Source organism: Xiphias gladius, chromosome 16 (genome assembly GCF_016859285.1).
Source record: "Xiphias gladius isolate SHS-SW01 ecotype Sanya breed wild chromosome 16, ASM1685928v1, whole genome shotgun sequence".
Taxonomy (NCBI): domain Eukaryota; kingdom Metazoa; phylum Chordata; class Actinopteri; order Istiophoriformes; family Xiphiidae; genus Xiphias; species Xiphias gladius.
In genome coordinates, this window is record NC_053415.1 from 1,037,501 (window position 1) to 1,059,963 (window position 22,463).

Below are 22,463 nucleotides of genomic sequence, written 5' to 3' on the forward strand. Positions count from 1 at the left end.
TGACATGCATTCATGCGCACACGCGACACACACACACACACACACACACACACACACACACACACACACACACACTAGCATGTATTTCTCTCTCTCAAAATAAGAGCAAATTAAGAGGAAAATGTGAACAAAAGCACCTACCCACAATTCCTCCCACATCAAACAGAGTGGAGAGATCTCCAGCCTTTTTGGCATCCAGGTGAGCTGAGAAAAAAACAAACAAACAAAAAAAACACACACACACACACACACACACACACACACACACCCTTATTTTACTATGTTTGTGGGGACCTGTCATTGACATAATGCATTCTCTAGCTCCCTACCCGCAAAACCTCAGCCATCACAACTAAATGCGTAACCCTAACCCTTACCCTAACCCAAACCTAATTCTAATCTGAACACTAAAACCAAGACATAACCCTCAAACAGCCCTCTGAAGTTGTGAGGACCAGCCAAAATGTCCTCATTCTGTGCTGTCTGACACATGACTGGTGTTAGTAAAACTGAGCAGGCTGGTCTGCACACTGTATCACAGCACAATAACAATGTGACATTATTCAGATGGTCACAAAGAGCCACGAGGCTGAGATACTGTATCATCTTAGCGATCAGATTGCAGCTAGTGTTACAATGCTCTGTAAAAATGTCCAGTGAAAGGCCTGTCAGTCTCCACACTGGCCTCAAGTCTTAAGTCCCTTTCAGACATGCACCCCTCTTACAGCAATGTAACACGTTGGTCTCGTGTCTGAATAAGCATCCTGGTCACTTTTATATCGAAGTCACAATGGGAATCTGTCTAGGTCAGACCTAGTAAAATTTCTGTATTGCTATAAACACGACACAAGTCTGAAGTTGAACGTGAAGATGAACGTAAAGGCTGCAACAGTACAAGGTGAAACATGCACAGAAAGAGAAGAGGGAGATGTACATTTTGTTCTGCCCTCTCAGATAACTTTAATAGATCTATTTGCTCAGTCATGAATCATCTCTTAAGCACGAAGAAAATAAAATCTTATTAATGAACTCTAAAACACTGTCAAAGAGCCTGTTTTAAATTCAAGTCTATAAAAACAATTTTCCCCTCATGGTGTGACCAAAAGAGGTTAAAAAACCTCTTGTACAACCACAGTAATAATCTGACCAACAGTCTCTCCACATTTTCAATTTTCATTACAGCTGCATGGGTGAATAAATGAATGTCTAGTAAAATGATTTTCATACAGCATGCGAGCAAATAGAAATTAAACAAGAGTCTTAATTTTACCTCCTGTCATTCAGTCTTTTTGCACTGTTGGATATTAAAAACAGGCAGCAGAGTTCACTCCCTATTAACATTAAATGATGAAATTGTATGAAAATATATCAGTGGATGCACTGCGTGAAGTGAGACGAGCTTCCCTCACGCTCACAACGGTTATTAATTAAGGCTTCAGTGGCAAGCAAAATAAGTTTTATCTCCATCACTGATGCAGCCTGTGAGAGCGCAACAGTTTTTTAGTCTCTTTACTAATTTTACATGACAGTGCCCCTCTGCACAAAGTCAGGGCCCTAAAAAAGATAGTTTTCCCAGCTTGATGTGGAACTTGAATGGCTGATTGTTCAAACCCATAGAATTTTTTTTTCTTAAATGGGAGGACATCTAAAAGATATCACAATAAGTCACAGTGAATTTTGGGGAAATGTGTACATCACGATTCATGTGACATCTGGAATATTTGCATTTAATGTAATGGTGTAGCTATATGGTATCCTGCATTTCTATATTTCTTTAACTGTTAATCATCATATGGTGTCAGTGAAGTATTGGTACAAGCTGACACAGAACATAATAGTATACTGTCAAATAATTTTGTACATTAAAGAATCATTGAAAGAATAATTTTTGACATTTTGTTTAGTTTCATTAGTGAAAATTCTGTGGATAAATAAATAAAAATGAAAGACAATAATGGCAAATATATCTGAGGGTGATAAGCTGGATACAAGCATATTGTTTAGTAATATGTGGATTAAACAACTTTTAAAGCACAAGAGTCCCCATGTGTGTCATTCACAGGCATTATGTCTTAGACCACTTGAGAGGACAACACAGCTTTCTTTGACAGAAATGGACACAAAACATTACCTGAGTTTTACAGTTGTAATGCATTTAAGTCAGTGACAGTGAATAACCTAATGAAATGTAAAACTTAAACATTACAAATTATTGTGATCAGTACATCAGTACTGATGAACAGCACGGATGAACTCCCAACACTGAGTTTTGAATAATATTATTATTTATTTATAAAATATTATTTCAGCAGCCTCTTGTGCCTTTAACAACCAGTCATCAGCAGAATATATAGACTCTAAAATATCTGTGATTCAGTTATCTGTGAGTAGCATTTGAACAAATATTTTAGGAGTTTTTGATTATTAATTGATTATGCAAATTTTAAGTAGATTGACAGACTTCGTAATTGACCATTGGTTGCAGCAAAGGAAAATAATGTAACATATTGTAAGATGTATCGCCAAAAAAAAAAAAAAAAAAAGAGGCCTCTACGACATTCTAGTGATTTTTGGTAATTTTTTGAAGTTCTCCGTCAAAATTTTAAACCAAATGTGGTCACAATAGCTTAAATAAATTTTGAATTATGAATTTGCGAAATTAACCTTAATGACATAATTTTTAAAATGTACAACCCCAAAATGGAATGGAGTATCAAAATAAAAAGTAATAACTTTTTTGCAGGTTGGTCTAAGACTTTTCACGTGTGAAATTTGGTGAAATTTGAAAGCTGTGAAAGCTTTTTTAAAAGTTTAAGACATGATTCAAAAGGGCGGAAATCATGCGATCATAGAAGGCGGGTTCCTATTCCTGAATGACGTATCTGCAGTGTGGTGTCTGTAGGTCTTGCACTTTTTGAGATCCTGACAACTTTAGTGGTGAAGAAGAGTAATCAAGAGTCCAAAACCTGTGGTGCTTGGACCCTTAATGATAATCCTTCTAATTGTTGTCGCTCTGCCTGGTCCTCACCTGCTTTAGTGATGTAGAGTGGCAGCCAGAAGAGGAAGGTGTAACTGACCAGCTTGGCGAACAGCAGGCACAGAGAGAACTCGATCACTCCCTGGCAAGACACAAACCATACACATAACACAAAGTTGCTATTATAGTAGCTTTTCTGTGACTGAATGATGTCTGTCTGGCTCATCTTACCTCTTGACCTAATGGACCCAGTGTGATACAGACACATGTGATACAGACGCTGAAAATCTTTCAGAATACATTATGTCATAGCATCTTAGAGACTATCTGACACTTAAAACAGCAGAGAATGTATTCAAAGACTCAAGGGTTTGATCAATATGGGCATAAACACCGACACTGTTATCGGTGCTTTAGAGATGAAGCTGAGCAAATATTAGAGAGGAAGTCCAAACAGGGTTCAGAATGGTCGAAAACTCACAAAAATTGGCACACAGGTCAGAACTGGTCAGAAGTACTGTAGTGACAGGGTACGAGCGTGGCCAGCGGGCTCCATAGTACTGCCAAACAGGATCATGTTGGGATAAAGTTGATTGGATGTTCATGAAATTTGGTGGAATCATTGCTCTCATCATTCTGGACATACATATTTTTTGAAGATTTTTTTGCCAAACAAGGAGTCAGCCATTTTGGCTTTCATGCATCCATTTTCATTTTACAAAACACATCTTTAAGGCCGTTAGGATGAACAAAAACTCACGCAACTTTACATTCATGTTCAGACTAGCAAATATTTAGATTTTATGGGTGTGGCACGGCGGCTTTATAGCACCCCCTAATTACTTATAGCATTTTTGAGGTGTTGGGGTGCTCAAAAAGTCATGAAACTTTGCACATGTGTGTAACATAGCAAGACTTATTCTAACATACCAAGACAATAGCTTCTTGGAATCATACCCTAAACCCAACAGGAAGTCAGTCATTTTTGATTTACTGTGCAATTTTAGCGCAGTTTTTGCCATTTACACTCTAACAAACTCCTCCTAGAGAATTAATCAGCTCGAAATCATATGTGGTCAGTCTAATCTAAAGACCTTTGCGATGCTAAAGCTAAAGCTTGCAAAGTGTTGAACCGTCCATGACTGCATGATGTTTCACTATGAAACACGGAGTTGTTTTAACTCAAATATACATTGTCCGATCCACCCAAAACTTAACGTTTGATAAGAGTCCTGGTCTGAAGACATCTACATGCCAATATTCAATTATAGTCACAGCACCAGCTACAGGCAACAGGAAATGACATATTGTATACTTTGATGAACTCCTCCTAGTGGGTGGACCACATCCACGTCAATTGTGGTCAGAAAATCCTTAAGACCTTGATGATGCTTTATTTTGATAATTGTGATTTTCATTGATAGTGCCCCCTACAAAATTTAAATGAAGTAGCCCTCGCGGTCTGTTTCACCTAGATTTACGAATTTTGCTAGGAACATGTAACATCCCAAGCAAACACCCTCGACATGCAAAACGGTGCAGGGGCCCAATCAATGCTGCTTTCAGCTTTAATTCTATGTTAAGAAGTGAGTGTTTTCACTAAAAATGGACAATGTAGTCTCAACTGAGAGCCAGACTAATAAAATCATTCAGTTAGGGTCTCTAGAGGAAGACTGCGACAGTTATTATTACAACTTGGATCTTATTTTTATAGTTTTGGCCATAATTCTTATTGGTTAGGATAACATACTACTACTACTAATTGCTGGAATCTGAGAACACAGTGATACTGCTACACATCCAACTGGCCAAGAAACACAAGCAGTTAAGATAAGACATTCAGACAGGTTGGAAACAAGCCAAAAGTTTTGCTAGAAATATCTATACCCCAATAAACAGGAAAACTGTATATAGTACTACGGAAAGTAAATTAGGTCAAAGTTGAAGCAGGAAGTCAGCCTGGAAACTGTGATGGATGTTTACAACAGACTGTGTTATGATTTTACCTTCATTTGCCATCATTTTCTCTTAAAACAAGTGAGGCTAACCTGGAGGTTTGTTTAAAAATCTTATCATCTGCTCATGTTTCTTGACCTTTCTGTTTTCTTTTTTAGCTACCATGTTCCATGATCTCAGTCATTAACCTGGATGGTACAATGTTATGATAAGTGATAGAACCAATGGCTAAGACTATCAATATAAGATCCAGCTTGTATACCAGTATTATCCTAGCAAATAAATCCAATAAATCAGCAGCCCAAACACCTATCTCAAAAAGTCTAAGTGGAACAGATCATTGTATCTATTTTACAGAACTGCCAGTTCATAATAATGTCACTCATGTCAGCTTTTAAGTAATGGCATGTCTGTGGTGTCCACAGATTAAAATTTCATGACTTGACTGTGATGCTCAGACATCAGGAGGGGAAACCCAATAACCTGTGCCCTCCTACACAACTCCATGCTTATAATGCTCCGATGCTTGTAAATAAAAAGGCAAGCGGTCTGTTTGTCTCTGTGTATGTGTTACTGACTGGTATTTGTAAGGCTCCCATGAAACTGATAGCGGACAGCTCTGATTTGCTCTTCATGACCACGACCGGTTGCACAGGGACACACACACTGTCTCTGGGTAACAACAGCTCTGTGTCGTAGCTCTGAAGGAGAGGAGAAGAGAGAAAAAAGCAAGGTAATGATGAAGGGCTGCAGGAATAACTGGATTTCTGTGACATTCACCCAGTCCACCTAATAAATTAACACTGAATTGAATTCAAGAGACAATCATTCACAGTACTTCTGGATTTTTTTGATCAGTTGAGTTCATTCAGCGACTTCAAGATAATTTGAAGGATGATTTCTTGCAAATTATGTGACAATAAATTAAACAAAGAAACAAAGGTAACTTATCCAAACTCATTTGAAGAGAAATTAAAGATGACACTATTTGATTAAATAACCAATTACAACAAATACCCTTTTTATTCTGGGAAAAAAATAATATTACACACCAACACACACTTTTTCCAAGTACTATTAATTTCAGCATTAATCTAGGACTGTTTTAACCCATTTGTTGTAATAGATGGGCAGGGTTTGCCATATAGACTATCACATTTAATGTCAAAAGATAAAACTGTCATTGTTAAGTTTGGAAAAAACAACCGTATGTAGTAAACCCAACTTCATTATCATTCCAAAAAGGCTCAAGAAACCCTGAGGCTGAATCCAAATGTCCTGACTTCCTGGGGTTGACCAAATAAAAAAAACAAACATGACTCATCAAGTCTGCAAGGGGATGTAAGTGGTCTTTCTGTGACGTTATAGAGAATCCACATGCCCTCACTGACTTGATGTGATGATGGTGAGCATCTCATGGTATGTATGACCAATGTCCATAAAGGCCCAGTTGACAGGTCCAGAGAGTGGACATTTGGAATCAGTGTAAGAAAGATAGTGTTCACCCAGCGTCCTACAAAACCTGACAAATCTTACTGTTGCTGAAGCCACCATGAAAGACCTTGACGCAATGAAGGAAATTACCTTCCTGTTTTGAACACTATCCTCGTCATAGTAGTATGCCTGAACGAGTTACAATGACATGTTAAAGTGAAGCTTACTACAGTATTTGGGCAAGAAAATCCACCTTCTCATATTCGCATGCTGTTTAATGTCACTGATTTACATAGAGTTTCCACTTAATTAGGTAGATAATAGTCCATTACTGGAATATTATTTTTTTTTTCTGAAACCGCATTATTCAGTGTCAGTGCAATATGGTAGCTCTTTGACTGAATCCAAAATGTGACATTTACCAGGCATGTTTTAGATCACTTAAAAATGCTGCTATAACATACTGTCGAACTTATCGCAACTTGCTGTTTCGTATGTGGGACTGAGATCAGCAACAACAAATGCAACTTTTTAAAAGACAAAAGTGTTTCTGGGTGGATTTTTCCATTAACACCCCTGAAAACATATTTTCTAAAAAGCCTCTTACTATAAGTAATGGGCTCCTACACGAATATTGTATTTTCTGCTAAAGTTCAAACTGTTTAAGTTATTTCTCATGATGGATTTCTGTATTTCTTTTTTTCTCTGTGCCCTTCTCACTGTCTTGAAGATGGCGAGGCACAGTTTGAAACAAGTAATGTCACATAATTGCATGCACCAGTCAGGGTTTAGCAACATTTGAATCAGAATGTGACGAGAGTTGGTGGGTTGTTTGGTCATTGTCAATCAAATCTGATAAGGCCCACACAGTGTTGAAGAAGAACATTAACTGATTTTTCGAGACTTAAACTCACTTAATAAATAATTCCTAAAATACCTTTTTTTTTTTAAATTTGGTTGTTGCCTATGTTTTGATAAACATTTAATGCTATAGAGAAAAAAGGCTGTTTTCATGGGCTTTAAAGTCATGTATGGCTGAAAAATGTAGATATACACAGACAGTAGCATTGCATGTACATTACATAATGCATTAAAATATACACAGAGTGACACACACCTGGGTTTTGTCGTCCTTGTATTGCAGACACACTTCATTATGTCCATTTACTCCATTCCAACTGTTGGTTGGAACCTTTGAAGAGACAGTAAATCACATTACTAGCCACACCGCTTTCATTTAATTTTTTTGGCATCAAAGGATAAGGCTGGCGTTATTCTATAGTTTTCTTGTTGCCAACATATTTAATGAAAAGACCAAAACCAACAATGTGTTAGTCTGTCTCTCAGTATTTTGACTTCTCTAGCCTCTCTGTGGCACTCAGCCCCAAGCCCCCTGGTTCCTACTGAAGATGAAAATCTTTAGAAATTGCTAAAAAAAAATTGGCTTTTTCTTAAAGGCTATTTTATTGCACTGCCACAAAGGCCTTGTAAATCACTGAAATTCAGGGATCAAGATCAAAGGAGATTGTTCATTAGCACAGTGTATGTTCATGCCGACCGTGTGTATGACTTGAAGAGGCTGTGTGTGTGTGTGTGTGTGTGTGTGTGTGTGTGTGTGTGTGTGTGTGTGTGTGTGTGTGTGTGTGTACATGACTTCTTTTTAGGCAGTATCTCTGCATGTGAGCTGGGAATAGCTGACATGCATAGGTATCTCCACCTGTCTACCTCCAAGCTAGTGAGACTTCTACAATTAGTAAGGTGTATTTATGCAATCAATTGTTGACATAGATTTGTATGTATGTAATTGAATGGCTTTCTGTTTTTATAATTGCTGTGTTAAGATGTCTAATAGCTACTGAATTCTAAATAGGCAAATTAGTATGCTCACAATAAATCAAACACACAGTTCAGTCAAAATGCAATCTGGCTGTAGATCTTTTTCTCTCAAACTCCAAAATAAAAAAATCGTAAATATCCTTTCTAAATAGACCACTAATGACTGTGTATTAAGGGTAATAAAATGTGCAGTGTAAGTGAACACAGCATACAAGATGATACACAGTACAAAAAGTACAGTATCTACACAGCTTAAAACAATGCTCAAGATGAGCTAAAATACACACTTAGGCACTAATGGATGCTTACATATGGACACATAAAATACAAGCATACACAAGAATGACTAATCTAGACAGAGAGAAGGAAAACGTGTTACCATTTACTAAAAAAAGACAAACAAAAAACCTCTCTGTACTCACACTCTTGCCTGGGGAAGAATTTTGAGCATATATGCTTTTTAGGTCATCTGGATCTGAAGAGGGAAAAAGATGCCATAAGGTTAATATGATACCCTTCCATTTACAGCTATGAACAACTGCTAAGACCTGCTTTTTTTCTTCAGTGACCCAGCAAACTGAAATAACAGCCACTAAAAGCAGGTCTTAGCTGACTATTCTCACACCTAATTACAGTACTTCCTTTATGTAATTATTGCGTTTTTCTTTCAGAAAGTCAAAGATCTTTGTACAAACCATTAGTGAAGAAATTAAAACTTTAAATGGAGACTCACTTTACTGAGATGAAAAAGGCTAAGCCCATTAATGTGTGCACTTTAAGAAAATGCGGCAAACGTACAAGTTAATTACTCCACACACAGTGACACGAAAACAAGCGAATTAGCAAAATATCATCATATTGTAGCTCACCAGCCAATGAGAAGGCTTTACTCACGCTCAATGAGGAGGAAGAAGCAGATGACGCCCATGGCTGCGATGATGAGCCCCGGTACGATGAAGGACATGCCCCAGTTGGAGGAGACCCAGTAGCCGGCAATCAGAGAGCCCAAGATGTTGCCCACTGAGGTGTGGGAGTTCCACAGCCCCATGATGAGTCCACGCCTGACAGGAGGACAGGGAAGCAGCAACTCAGACACATGAGGGTATTAGTCACCCTGACAGACACCGAGTTCTCACTCAGTTGCCTCTTTGCTGGCAAAGTCCATATATCTTCTTGTGTACTAAATTGAATAATTTAATTCCTCTTAAAGCTATTGTACTTTTGTGTTCAAATCCAGCTTTTTTATTAGTTTAAAAGGTTTGCAAAAGAGGAATGCATCATACCTGCACTTATTGAAATGCTGAAGATTCTCCCTATTTTCCTAAATGAGTGTGAACACTTGTGACTTTTTAGTGACTAGAAAGAACATATCAAAACTTGTTCCCTATATTACAGTAGGTAAATATTCTACTGAGAGAATATTCCCCAACACCCAACACTGCAACCACTAAGAAGAAAAAACTTAAAGTCTGAAGAGTGTGCAGTAAATGTCAAATGGATCACATCATTTGTAGTTAATGAAGCCCAGCGATAGTGCTAAATTCAACTGTATTTCAATGTCATTGCATGCAACTACTGTGTCACTGCGCTCAGTAGGACATCCCCTTGTGAAAACTGTCACCTTACAACTGTTCAAATGAAATCACCATTAGTCATCCGTATCTGAAGAAAAAAATAATTAAAATAAATAAATAAAAATAATAATAATAATTATTATTATTATTAAAATAATTTTTCATCATTTAAAGAAGCAAAAAGTTTATGGAGTTATATCAGACATCTTCCTTTAGCATCCAAGCCTCTGGGCTGGAGTACTGAGACACAATGTGAAAAAACTGTAGTTTACAAGGCACAAACAGACAGCACTTTGTTAGCACATGTGTTGAACAATAAGTGCCACAAAAGGTGGCGTCTTAACAGACTGATGTTGACATTTTCAGGTAAGTTTATATGCTGTTAAATGTGCTACAGCTGACTAACCAATTAGCTATTGAGCCTACAAACTGAGGTTAGCAGTGCAGGTTTTCCCAGTGAAAGTTTTGTTTCGTATCTCGTTCAGCAAGATAAGGTGCAACAAAAGACATGTCCGTGTTGACAGATAAGAAGACTATGAAAAGAAAGCTAATGTAGGCTGCAGTTCAAAGTCTGTGGCCACTTTTTTGTCTGTTGCAAGCTGCTCTCTTATTAGTCATTGTCACTATCAGCTAACTATATACAGTATAAGTGACAATTACTGTTTTATGCAAATACTTATAGAGGGCACATTCATGAAACGGAAGAATATAAAATATACAGTTCTCCGTTTTAGGTACAGAGAGCACAAGTAATTTACAAAGCAGATCTATAGACTGTAACAGAAATAAGATGCAGTTTAATATCAGTTGGACTTTAAAGAAATCAACTTATATTAGACCACATATTACTTTTTAACAGCTTCTTATGGTTCAGTCATTACTTTCTCTCACACTGAGTTAAAAGGAGTCACTGCTACTAGATAATCTAAAGTCACATTAAACCCGATGAATCTACCTGACACACTGTCCCTTAGAACGTCCCTTAAAATATCCAAAACCACACACTGTTCATGAAATGTACTTATCATGCAGAAGACTAATCGATATGTATATTTTATTTGTCCTCTGCTACAGTCAGTCTAAGAATAATTATATTTTACCTCCCCTTTCCAAACCAGTTGCCGATGCAGGTCACCACACTGGGCCAGCCAGTGGTTTGGACCAAGCCGTTGGCCACCTGAAATCACAAGAGGATGAATGAAGACAGCATTCATTTTAAATTGAGGTATTAGAAACACAGTTATTTAGTCACTCTCTTGGTTGTTTGTGCACTTATTATTTGTGCAACCCCGTTTTAAATGCATGGGTACATAAACCTCTGATTATTTTTATATGTAGATGTGTGTTAGTGAGATTTGTGTGTGCACATCCATCTGTCATAGTATTTGTGTTGAGAGTGGCAGAATGGGATATTTATTTAGCTCCTCATGTGGTTACACATTCCTGAGTGCCCTTGAGATAGAGAAGATATTTTATTCTACCAGCTCCAGCAATGACACAAGAGTTTGCTGAACCTGAGTCCCAAGCAGACAACTTAAAAGAATTTCCCTTATAATAAATGTACCTTTGCATGTCATGTGTTTACCATGTTTGACTAGATGCTCTAGTTTCATGACAGTGCGATAAGGTTAAAAAATGGAAGTTAGTTAGCTGATCTTCATGGTCTCTGCTTCACCTTTTCTAGCAAAAGTGGTTTTTCATGATTTACTATGGGCGGCTATAACTCAGGTGGTAGAGGGGGTTATCTACTGATTGCAGTCTCTGTGGTTCAAGAAAAGTGTCTGCCAAATGAGATAGTGTAATTAAATGTGCTCAATGATGTGTCTCACCTGGACAAATATATAGAAACCCAGGCTGTGGATGTTGTAGACATAACCCAGTCCAAACAGGCAGGTAAACAGGCCACTAGTCAGCATGCCCACAGTCAGGTACAGTCGAATGGGCAGACGTTCCCCTATGATGCCACTGCATGGGCACACAGTGGTAACATCATATTAACCACAATAACTTACTGTCATCAATAATTGTCTAAGTCCCCTAAGGGCATTTGTGATTTTATACCTGTGGTCCTGACTTCACTGGTTATGAAGGGATTTGAGAAGCTTATCAAGAGGGAGCTGATACTGGCTGTAGAGGATTCACTAGATCCCCTGCAATTGTTTATAAGAACATAAGAGGGGTTTAATGATGCTTGTGGTTGACTGATTAATTGGCCGATCGATTAACTGGGGCCTTATCTGATATTTTTGAGATAATCCGCATCGGACAAAGCAGGCAGCTTTGTGAGTGTGGCTGCTGTAGAATATCGCTACCCCTTGTGTCAATTTCACCATTCCACAATAAAGATACTCTGAACATTGAACTTTGTACAGGCAGAGGCCAGTGGCTGCTGCGAACAGTAGGAAATGTGACAATGGTAACTGAGAGAAAACGGAAAGACTTATATTCCTTGCTTTCAAACTTCAATATATTTAATTGGCCACTCTTAATAACATATACAGTGTTTACTGTCTGTATAATTAGATTGATTGTGGTCTTTTGGTGAGGAAATGCGCATAGCGTTAGTTGGGAATTGTAACCGTAGCAAGCCTTCAACCAGCTAAATTAGCTTACAGGGCTGGAAAAATCACTGTATGGGCATCCCCAGCCCCTACTCCTATTCCCCGACAAGACAGGGTCGTAAAACATTTATCAAATTTGTCATTTGGGATTGTTGTGGGACGGTAAGCAAGTCCAACTGTGAAGACTTTTATTGTCAGTGAGTCTGTGGACTGTCGTTAAGCACGTTACATAACATAAACATATTTTCTTCATTAATGTTGCGCATATACATGATCATGCCTCTTCAAAGTTTGCCGGCAGTAGAGTAACATATATAGCCAGCTAGCAGAACTATTCTCAAGGGGGCAGCGCCAGCAGCACCTGCTGTCAGCTGAGGATGAAGACAGGATTAATGAACCTTTCACAATCTATCATAAGCGACTGTTTTGATAGTCATAAGATACCAAACGTTAATTACAGTCGGTTGCATTTGCTAATGAGCTAGAGATTGCCTTAATTCAATAAATCTTTGCCCAAATTTCCTCAGTCACCTTTGTCTGTTTCTAAACACATTTTTCCTATCCTAAATGACAGCAAATCTTGTCTTATTCAAAATAAGTGCACTGCAGACAGAGTGCAGATCTACTTAAGCAAACAGAGACAATGCAGACAACAACATTAGTGTTAAATAAATATTAATTTAAGCTCAGCAATTTTGTTTGTTATTATTATTCAATTGTTGTATTTCATCATATGCAAAGAAGAAACGAACAAACAAAAAAACAATAACAACATGACATTGGCATTATATATCGGCTATTGGCCACCCTGCTCTCTAAATATCGACATCGCCCATTGAAAAACCTATATCGGTTGACCACTAGATGTTGTGCTCTTAACTTTTTTAACTTTATCTTTTAAAACCTTGAAAGCCCAGGTAAATATACATGGTTATTGTACATTTTAGCCAAATTTAAGTGGATTTTCAATTTTCTGGTGGTTAAATCCCAGTGTCTATGAGTCAATGGCACAATGTCTGATATTTTGTGCTCTTCTAGTGGATCACCACATGGCTGTGTCCTGTTACTCTTTTGTTTTTACATACTCTACACCAATGACTGCAGAGGTTTCCATCCCTAAACAGTTAGAATGTTCGCACATGACTCATTTGTAGTGAGTCTGTTACAAGGAAACGATACAGCAAATGGTCCAGTGGTTGAGGATTTTGTTGAGTGGTGTAATTTTTTAAACTGTATGTAACCAAAACTAAAGATGTGTATTGATTGTTGTCACATTCAGAGAGCCATTAAGGGTCAGATCATTGAACAGGTACTGTGTTTCAAATACCTGGGCATCATAATTGGTAATAAGTTGACATTTAAGGACAACACAGTGACACTTTGTAAAAAGAGCTCAGCAGGGACTATACTTCCTCCAGAAGCTCAGCTGGTCTGGGTTGTGTAGTAAACTGATGACTCTCTTCTACAGCACAATGACAGAGTCAGTCATCACCTTCTCTAATATTGCTAGATTTGGCAACCTCTCTACTGGTAACAAGAACATGCTGCAACATATAGTCAAGGTAGCCAGTAAGATCATTGGTGTTAAACTGCCTGATCTGTCTCACACTTTCCTTAAGAGAGCAATTTCCAAGGCTCGAATCATTTTACAAAGTCCTCTTCATCATCTGTATGGAGGGTTTGAGCTTCTGCCCTCTGGGCTGAGATTTAGACTGACAAAAGCCAGAACTATCTCTCAGGCCACTAGACTGTTAAATATTAGTGAAAATTCAGTTCATGATGTGTTTCCCATGTAACCATTACAGAAGCGATGATGTTTATAACTATCTGATAGTTGGATTGAATTGTGTTGGCTAAACTCATGCTAAGTTTTATATTGTCAATTGATGTACGTATCCATGCATTGTGTAATGTTTTTTACGTTTTACGTACTTTCGTCTGTTTGCTTAAGTCTTTGTATGTTTTATGTTTTTCCGAAAAATTTCCGCTTGGGGACAATATAGTGAATGTTGAAAGTAGGTTTTAATGTTGGATACTTTTATGGGGTTTTGATATCAAAATGCCTCTTTTTTTGCCATTTAGCTATGTAAGAGGGTTGAATGTCTTGCCCTGATATGTGTATCTGTTGACAGATTTTCCTGATCTTCACCCCCACTAATGACATAATGAAATATTTATATTTTTGTAGTTTATTTTGTTGGTTACTTTCATATTCTTTGGTACCTTTTACGCATTTACTCAGGCTGACTCAATTCACCTCTCCTATAAATAAAACTGTCCTCCTCTTCTAGTTATCTCACCTGAGGTACATTCCGACAGCATAAGCACAGAGGAAGGAGTAGTCCATGGCTCCCAGCAGCTGTTTGTAGTTGCTTTTATCTGAGAATATCAAGAAAAAACTGTATATAGTGCATTCAGAAAGTATTCAGACCCCTGCACTTTTTTCACATTTTGTTGTGTTGCAGCCTTATGCTAAAATCATCAAAATTAGTTTTTCCCCTCATCAATCTACACTCAATACCCCATACTGACAGATTGAAAACAATTTTGAAGTTTAGTAAAAAGGAATAACTGAAATATCACACTGGGATAAGTATTCAGAACGTTTACTCAGTACTTAGTTGAAGCACCTTTGGCAGTAATTAAAGCCTCGAGTCTTCTTGGGTATGACATGACGTGCTTTGCACACCTGGATTTGGGGATTTTTTGCTATTCTTCTCTGCAGATCCTCTCAAGCTCTGTCAGGTTGGATGGGGACCTTCGATGGACAGCCATTTTATGGTCTCTCCAGGGATGTTTGATTGGGTTCAATTCTGGGCCGATCAGGGACATTACCAGAGTTGTTCCTAGGCCACTCCCACGTTGTCTTGGCTGTGCGCTTAGGCTCATTGTGCTGTTGGAAGGTGAACCTTCAGCACAGTCTGAGGTCCTGAGCGCTCTGGACCAGGTTTTCATTAAGGATATCTCTGTACTTGCATCCATTCAGCTTTCCCTTAACCCTGTACAGTCTCCCTGTCCCTGCTGCTGAAAACACTCCCACAGCATGATGCTGCCACCACCATGCTTCACCGTTGGGATGGTATACATAACGAATAGAATTGAGGTCAGTCCAGTCTTGGTTTCATCAGACCAGAGAATCTTGTTTCTCACAGTCTGAGAGTCCTTTATGTGCTTTTTTGCAAACTCCATGCAGGATTTCATCTGTATTTCACTGAGGTGACACTTGCGTCCCGACACTCTGCCATAAAGCCCAGAGCGGTGGATTGCTGCAGTGATTATTGTCCTTCTGGAAGTTGCTCCCATTTCCACACAGGACCTCTGGAACTCAGTCAAGGTGTAGAAACATGTAAAAGATGATCAACAGATATAGGAGGCAAAGCTAAATTTAGAGTTTCATAGCAAAAGGGTTTGAATACTTCTGTCGGTTTGATATTGGAGTGTTTCCTTTTTAATAAATTTGCAAAAGTTTCTAAAAGTCTGTTTTTGCTTTGTCATTATGGGATATTGAGTGTAGGTTGATGAGGGAAAAAATAATTTGAAGGATTTTGTAATAGGGCTGCAACATAACAAAATGTGAAAAAAGTAAAGGTCTGAATATTTTCTGAATGTGCTGTAGTTCAGAACACTACATCAGGTTTAGCTCATCTTCAGCTGGTCATTGGCCTTTATGCTACCAGGTTCTTCCCTGACAAAAGCTACAGAAAACAAACTGTAAAAGCAACAGTGTACTGCTACTTCCTTTGCACATTACTTTTTTATTCTTATGTAATAAATTGTGTAACTCATATCAGTGTTGTTTTTTAATTTTGAGCAAATTTGTATGTGCTAAAGGGTAAGGATTCCGATAGCAGAACAACAGTATCAAGTCGTTCAATAATACTGAGATGACATCAGTACATCCAGTACACCCAAACTTCTTAGTCTCACTCTAAGAAATGCACCACAAACCCAGAAATGTCAAGAGTCAAGCAGATACAAACCAAAAGGCTTCCAGCTACAGTCCATGTGTGTGTGGAGAGATGGCAGGGAGGGTTGCTGGCTGTCGCTGTTGCTGCTGGAGGCAATGGTGGGTAGCTCACTGACAGATGAGCAGTTCTTATGGAGCTCACTCTGCCAATATAAAATGAGTGCTCCATTAAGTTAAAAAGAAAACACCATGTGTAAGAGGCATAGACTGTGAACAAGAAAACATGTGGCTGAGATGTAAATATTCCATGCAACTCTTATGTACTGTATCCATACAAGTTTGACTGCTTTCCGTGAAATAAAAAGAATAGTGAAAGTCATTTAATAGTGAAAGATAATGCAATTATCCAATCAGCCAATAATGATGCAGCAGCACAATGTATAAAATCATGCAGGTACAGGTCAGGAGCTTCAGTTAGTGTTCACATCACACATCAGAATGGGCATTCGGGAGCATGAATGTGCAATTGACAAATCCGCAGAAATTATATGATGCAATCAAGTCAATATGGAACAGAATCTCAAAGAAATGTTTCCAACATCTTGTGGAATGGATGCTAGAACTGAGACTGTTTGAAAGCAAAGGAAGGCCCCACCCACTATTATTTTGTCGTTCTTAATAACATTGTTACTGTACATTTTACAGAGTGAAGCTTGACCTACAAATAAAGTTTGTTTTTTTGATTGATTTGTTTGATTAATGTAGCACAACAAATTACAAAACGCCCTGAATCATTGCATGTTTTTGCTTATGTTCTCCACAACATTTGCCCACACCAAAACACCCTCAGCAATCTATGTTTCATAATAACTGTATTGTACTGCTCACTCTACAAAGACAAGATCTACAGGTTATACTAGAACAATGAGCATATGTTACCTTGATGATGCTAATGGGTTTTCTGGAGAGATGGAAACTGGTATAGAGCAGGAAGGTGAGGATAAAGGTGAGAGCTCTGTACCTGCAGAGAGGAAATACAAGAGTGAAGCACTGAGAAGTGACAGACCACAGATTAAAACCAGACACTACCACTGAACCGAATGAAATCAGCATGTTCAATTTTAGTTTGAAGTCCTAGATGACAGGACCTTGTATTGTATTACACTTGTATTTTTTTACAAGCATGCTTATCTTCTTCATTGTCAACCAGACATGCTAAAACCACAACCATATCTGCACAGATCACTTCACAAAAATTACTCCACATCTCAAAAGTAGCAATTAATGCAATGCTGTCTACAGTCAAAGAGAGAAGCTGGTATTTGGATATACTTGTGTAACATTTGCAGATACAGAAACGCGTATGGCTGACATTGCGTCTTTTTGTGTTCCAATTATGTAATAAGCAAATATATAAAAAGGTGTGACGTACTCTACAACTGATTTGATCTCGCACATCTTGCTGACCACAATTACAACACATGTCAGACAACAGGGAAGAGTGTTGTGAAATATTTAGGCATACAAAGAGCAAGCTATATAACATGTGGCTAAGGTTGGAATGACACATTAAATATATGACAAGACTATTATCCTCCAGACATGTTGCTTGTAAAAGAAAGATACCAACAAAATAAATTGTCAAAGGCAACTGAATTTCAAAGCTATCAGGCTGTCCATATTAAGCAGTAGGGACAATGAGTCTATAAAGACACAATAGCCCCAACATAGAAACCATAAATGAAAATTGACAGAGACATCTGTATACCTGGTAAAGCCAAACACATAATTTTATTATTCATCATTTCGCATTGTTCTACAGTTCATTACACACAGAATATGTAACTTGAATGTGTAATTTAATTTGTGATTCATTCTGTTTGCTTTAACTCTCAGTCATGTTTAACCATCATCTTTATGCTATGTTTTTTAAGATGTAGTAAGAGTATTCTGATTTTATCTGTATAGATATTAAGCAATAATCTCGCTGTGAAAAGAACTTGTTTTTTTGTCAACGTAATTGTGTGCCTGTGTGTTTAGTGTTAATGAGTATCTGGACAGTGATGATCAGCTGGCTGGATAGCACAGCTGAGGCTAAGCCAGAAAGCCAGAAACAGCTGGCAAGTCATTGCTGCATCCCAGCTGTCACTGACAGCCTCAAAGTGTAGCACACACCATACTGTGTGATAAACCTGCACATTGCCATGTTATAATGTGTTTTCCCATAACATTTATGCCTTCAGTCCAATTATTCTTAATCATAATAGGCAATAATTCAGCGACCATTATAAATAATAAAAGAGAGAAATATTGAGCAGGTACCATGTTCCAAAGCTAAAAAACTATTATCATTATATAACATGACATTTAAATGTATAAATTTCTTTACAAAACCAAAATGATTTAAAGTTTCTAATACGTTAGATGTTCCACTGAATCACAGGCTTTATAGAAATCCAGAAATACAATGAAATCACTCTCTAAAAATGTATGCCTGTAACCATATCACCTCATGTAAACACAGGAGATAACAGCGCACACTCTGTTGTCACAAACCAAAAACTCTGTTTCTGTATCTACAGATCAACACTGAAAAAGAATATAGAACACAATTTGTGCATAACGTCTTAGAGATTTCCTGTTTAGATGACATAAAATGAGTGTTAACAGGTCAAATTTGGTCATGTTAACACAACAAAACTTGGCACGCTAACATGCCTTCTCTGGTTGTGGCCAATGAGGGACCTTGAATCAAGACACTTACACTTGTTCATTTGGAAGGTTGCATTAGTGATGTTGAACAACAACGCAGGGCAGCATTTGTGCATAAATTACTGATGTGAGCGTATATGCACTCCTTACAGGCAACTACGTACAATGGAAAGAAAATGAACATCTTCACCCTGGAAGGAGTTTTGCAAAAGGTCTGTTCCCAGAGACCTAAAACGCAATTTGTGTGTGGACGAAGGCCAAAATGCATAGAAAAAGCTACCTTTTAAAAAATACCTGTATACGTGTGGACTAATGTGGACTTTGTTCCGTCCTAACAGGTGTAACTGAATCAATCAGTGATACCCACACATACCTGAATAGAGTTCTAATCAGACAGAATAAGTGAAAACACGTGTGGGTGCACAAACTGTCGGTGTGCATGGCCTATAATTGGAAGGAGATTCCAATGCATGGCACAAGGTGGGTTTCTATACAACTGTTTTTATGTGCATTTTCAATTTGTGCATAAAAAAATCCTGAGGGGAAGCAGTGCTTTTTTTAAATTAATTAAAATATAGCAAAAAAGCTGGTTGAGGTGGAAAAGTTGGTGTATTGATAAAAGCAAAAGGTGACAACATGCAATGGAAACAGACTTAGTGAATTAATCATGACATACATGAAGCCTGTGAATTAAACATTCACTGATGTTTCCACTGAAGAGACTCTTCTAATTAATACATGAAACAAACAGAAATGCCATATTTCAAACATGTTTTCTAAATTATTTTTCTTAGTTTAAGTTTTTACTGCCGCTGTTTTAACGATGAAATCTTACTGGGCCCTCTTCTTCTGCAATGGTTTAATGGCACTCAACTGAAAAAACAGCGCCACTAACTTTTTATCTCGACAAAACAGTAGTAGCAGTAAAAGGTAAGAAATCTTTTCACTTGTAATTCCCCTTCTCATCTTGCACGATTATGCTAGTCTTTACAAAGCTTTACAAAATTACTCCAGTCTTAGTTTCTAAATTCAAATCATTCTTGACACATTATTGTGGGGATATGGAATGTGTTGACAGAAAAATACAGAATACAAAACAGCCTTATACTTTAATTGATGTGAATGTGATTCTTATGTGACTGCAGTGCAACTTCTTACAATGAAACAACTCATATGAACATCACTACTCACAATTGACATTAAGATGTGAACCACCCACAGATTTTTAAGACTACATCTACACCAACACCATCTAACTTTTAAAACACTTTTTTTTAAAGCAACTTGGGTCCAGAGACTCAAAACGACCACAAAGATACCCAAAACAACCACAAAAAGACATAAAACCATAAAGAGACACAAGTGAGGGGCAGGGGGGACTTTTACTTGTGCATTGTCTATTCCCAGGGCCCATTGTCTCATGAATCCGTGCATGCCTGGACCCAAAAAAGTGACTGGAAATTGATAGATGGATTAACAAAAAATGAATTTGTTAAATGTTTTTACTAAAATAGTCACTTGTCCATCATGAGTTGATGAGCCAGCAGCAACTGTCTCGAAACAGTGAAAAATTGTTGCTAATGTTACTGCCTTCAGCAGGCAAGAAAAAATATATTCCAAGACCTTTAGGACTTTTTAATACCTTCTAAGGCCTTTTTGCTGGAACTGAATTCAATACCCTTTACAAACTAAGAGTGTCAGACATCCCAGCCCACTGACATCCGTCATTGAGAACCTGAACATCTGGTTTATACAATGGATCAGGTATTTGACACTACTATGTCATGGATGCAGGAACTCGGTGCCACTGGCAAGTGTTGACTGTTGTACTTACTCCACCTTGCAGGCTGATGTATAAGGAACAGTAGTTGATGAGGGAGATCAAATATTGGCATATAAGCAGAGAATGACAGACAGATGACTGGATACAATGTATAGACAAACAATAATTTTGTCAAAGACAGACGTACACAATAGGACATATACTAACAGAAAAAAACAATGCAGATCAGAAGACAAGAGAAAAATGCAGTTGGCAAACAGTCTCTTTGATTCTGTATGAATTTTGCATCTCAAATTCCCTGCAAATACATTTAGGTGTATAAGTATTTGGACAGTGACACAGTTTTTGTTTTTTTGCCTCTGTACACCGCCACAATGGATTTGAAATGAACAAATCAAGATGTGATTGAAGTGTAGACTTTCATCTTTTAATTCAAGGGTTCGCATTATCCGTTTAAGAATTACAGCCATTTTTATACATAGTTCCTCATTTTTTAGAGGCTCAAGAGTAAGTGGACAAACCACCATAATTATAAATGTAAGGATAATTTTTAATAATAGGATGAAAGTCCTTTGCAATCAATAACTGCCTGAAGTCCGAAACCCAGGGACATCACCAAATGCTGAATTTCCTCTTTTGAGATGCTTTGCCAGGCCTTTACTGCAGCTGACTTAATGCTTGTTCATGGGTCTTTCCAACCTCAGTTTTGTCTTCAATAAGTGAAAGCATGCTAAGTTGGGTTGAGGTCAGTTGATTGACTTAGCCATTGAAGAATATTCCATTTCTTTGCCTTGAGAAGCTCTTGGGTTGTTTTCACTCTATGTTTTGGGTCATTATCCATCTGTACTGTGAAGCACCATCAGTTTTGCAGCAGTTGGCTGAAGCTGAGCAGATTGCACAGCCCTGTACACTTCAGAATCCATCCTTCTACTTCTATCAGCAGTCTCATCATCAATAAACACCAGTGTCCCAGTTCCATTGGCAGCCATACATGCCCAACACTGCCTCCACCATGTTTGACAGATGATGTGATATGCTTTGGATCATGAGTTGTTCCTTTCCTTCTCCATACTCTTCTCGTCCCATCATTCTGGTACAAGTTAATCTTGGTTTCATCTGTCCAAAGAATCTTGTATCAGAACTGGGCAGGCCTCTTTAGACATTTTCTGGCAAAGTCTAATCTGGCCTTTCTGTTTTTGAGTGTTACCTGTAGTCTGCACCTTGAGGTAAACCCTGTGTATTTACATTCATGACTTTGACTTTGACTTTGACTAATGATACACCTACCTCCTCAAGAGTGTTCTTGACCTGGCTAGATGTTGTGAAGGGTTTTTCTTCACCAAGGAAAAAACTCTGCAATCATCCTCATCAGTTGTCTTCTGCGGTCTTCCAGGCCTTTTGGTGTTGTTCAGCTTGCCAGTGCATTCTTTCTTTTTAAGAATGTACCAGATCATTGATTTGGTCATTTCTTAAGTTTCTGCCATCTATCTGATAGGTTTGTTTTGTTTTGTTTTTTCAGCCAAATGATGGCCTATTTCATTTGCATTGACACCCCTTTGGACTGTATATTGAGAGTTTCCATGAATAGCTACCAAATGCAATTTCAACACTTGGAATCAACTCCAGACCTTTTATCTGCTTCGTTTGCCATGACATAACGAGAAAACAGGCCACACCTTGACATGAAATTGGTCATCAGTCAATTGTTCAATTTACTTCTAAG

General features: G+C 37.9%; 1 protein-coding gene across 4 annotated transcripts in view; it reads right to left on the reverse strand.

The window, feature by feature from the left end:
- The window catches only part of slc37a1 (solute carrier family 37 member 1), a 48,016-nt gene that overhangs the window by 19,403 nt on the left and 6,150 nt on the right, over positions 1-22,463 (reverse strand). For 3 of the 4 annotated variants that reach the window (XR_005709067.1, XR_005709068.1, XM_040147953.1), the window contains exons 3-13: positions 17,185-17,266; positions 16,319-16,448; positions 14,639-14,717; positions 11,607-11,742; positions 10,878-10,954; positions 9,098-9,264; positions 8,626-8,678; positions 7,485-7,559; positions 5,512-5,634; positions 3,029-3,119; positions 142-204 (exon numbers count right to left, since the gene is read on the reverse strand). Coding sequence is in view for 1 of the 4 variants with exons in the window: in XM_040147953.1 (XP_040003887.1) it covers positions 142-204; positions 3,029-3,119; positions 5,512-5,634; positions 7,485-7,559; positions 8,626-8,678; positions 9,098-9,264; positions 10,878-10,954; positions 11,607-11,742; positions 14,639-14,717; positions 16,319-16,448; positions 17,185-17,266 (1,076 nt within the window). In the remaining 3 variants the exon portion in view is untranslated. Of the gene's footprint in view, positions 1-141; positions 205-3,028; positions 3,120-5,511; positions 5,635-7,484; positions 7,560-8,625; positions 8,679-9,097; positions 9,265-10,877; positions 10,955-11,606; positions 11,743-14,638; positions 14,738-16,318; positions 16,449-17,184; positions 17,267-22,463 lie in introns of those variants that run through there. The other variant, XR_005709069.1, reaches the window with a different exon arrangement.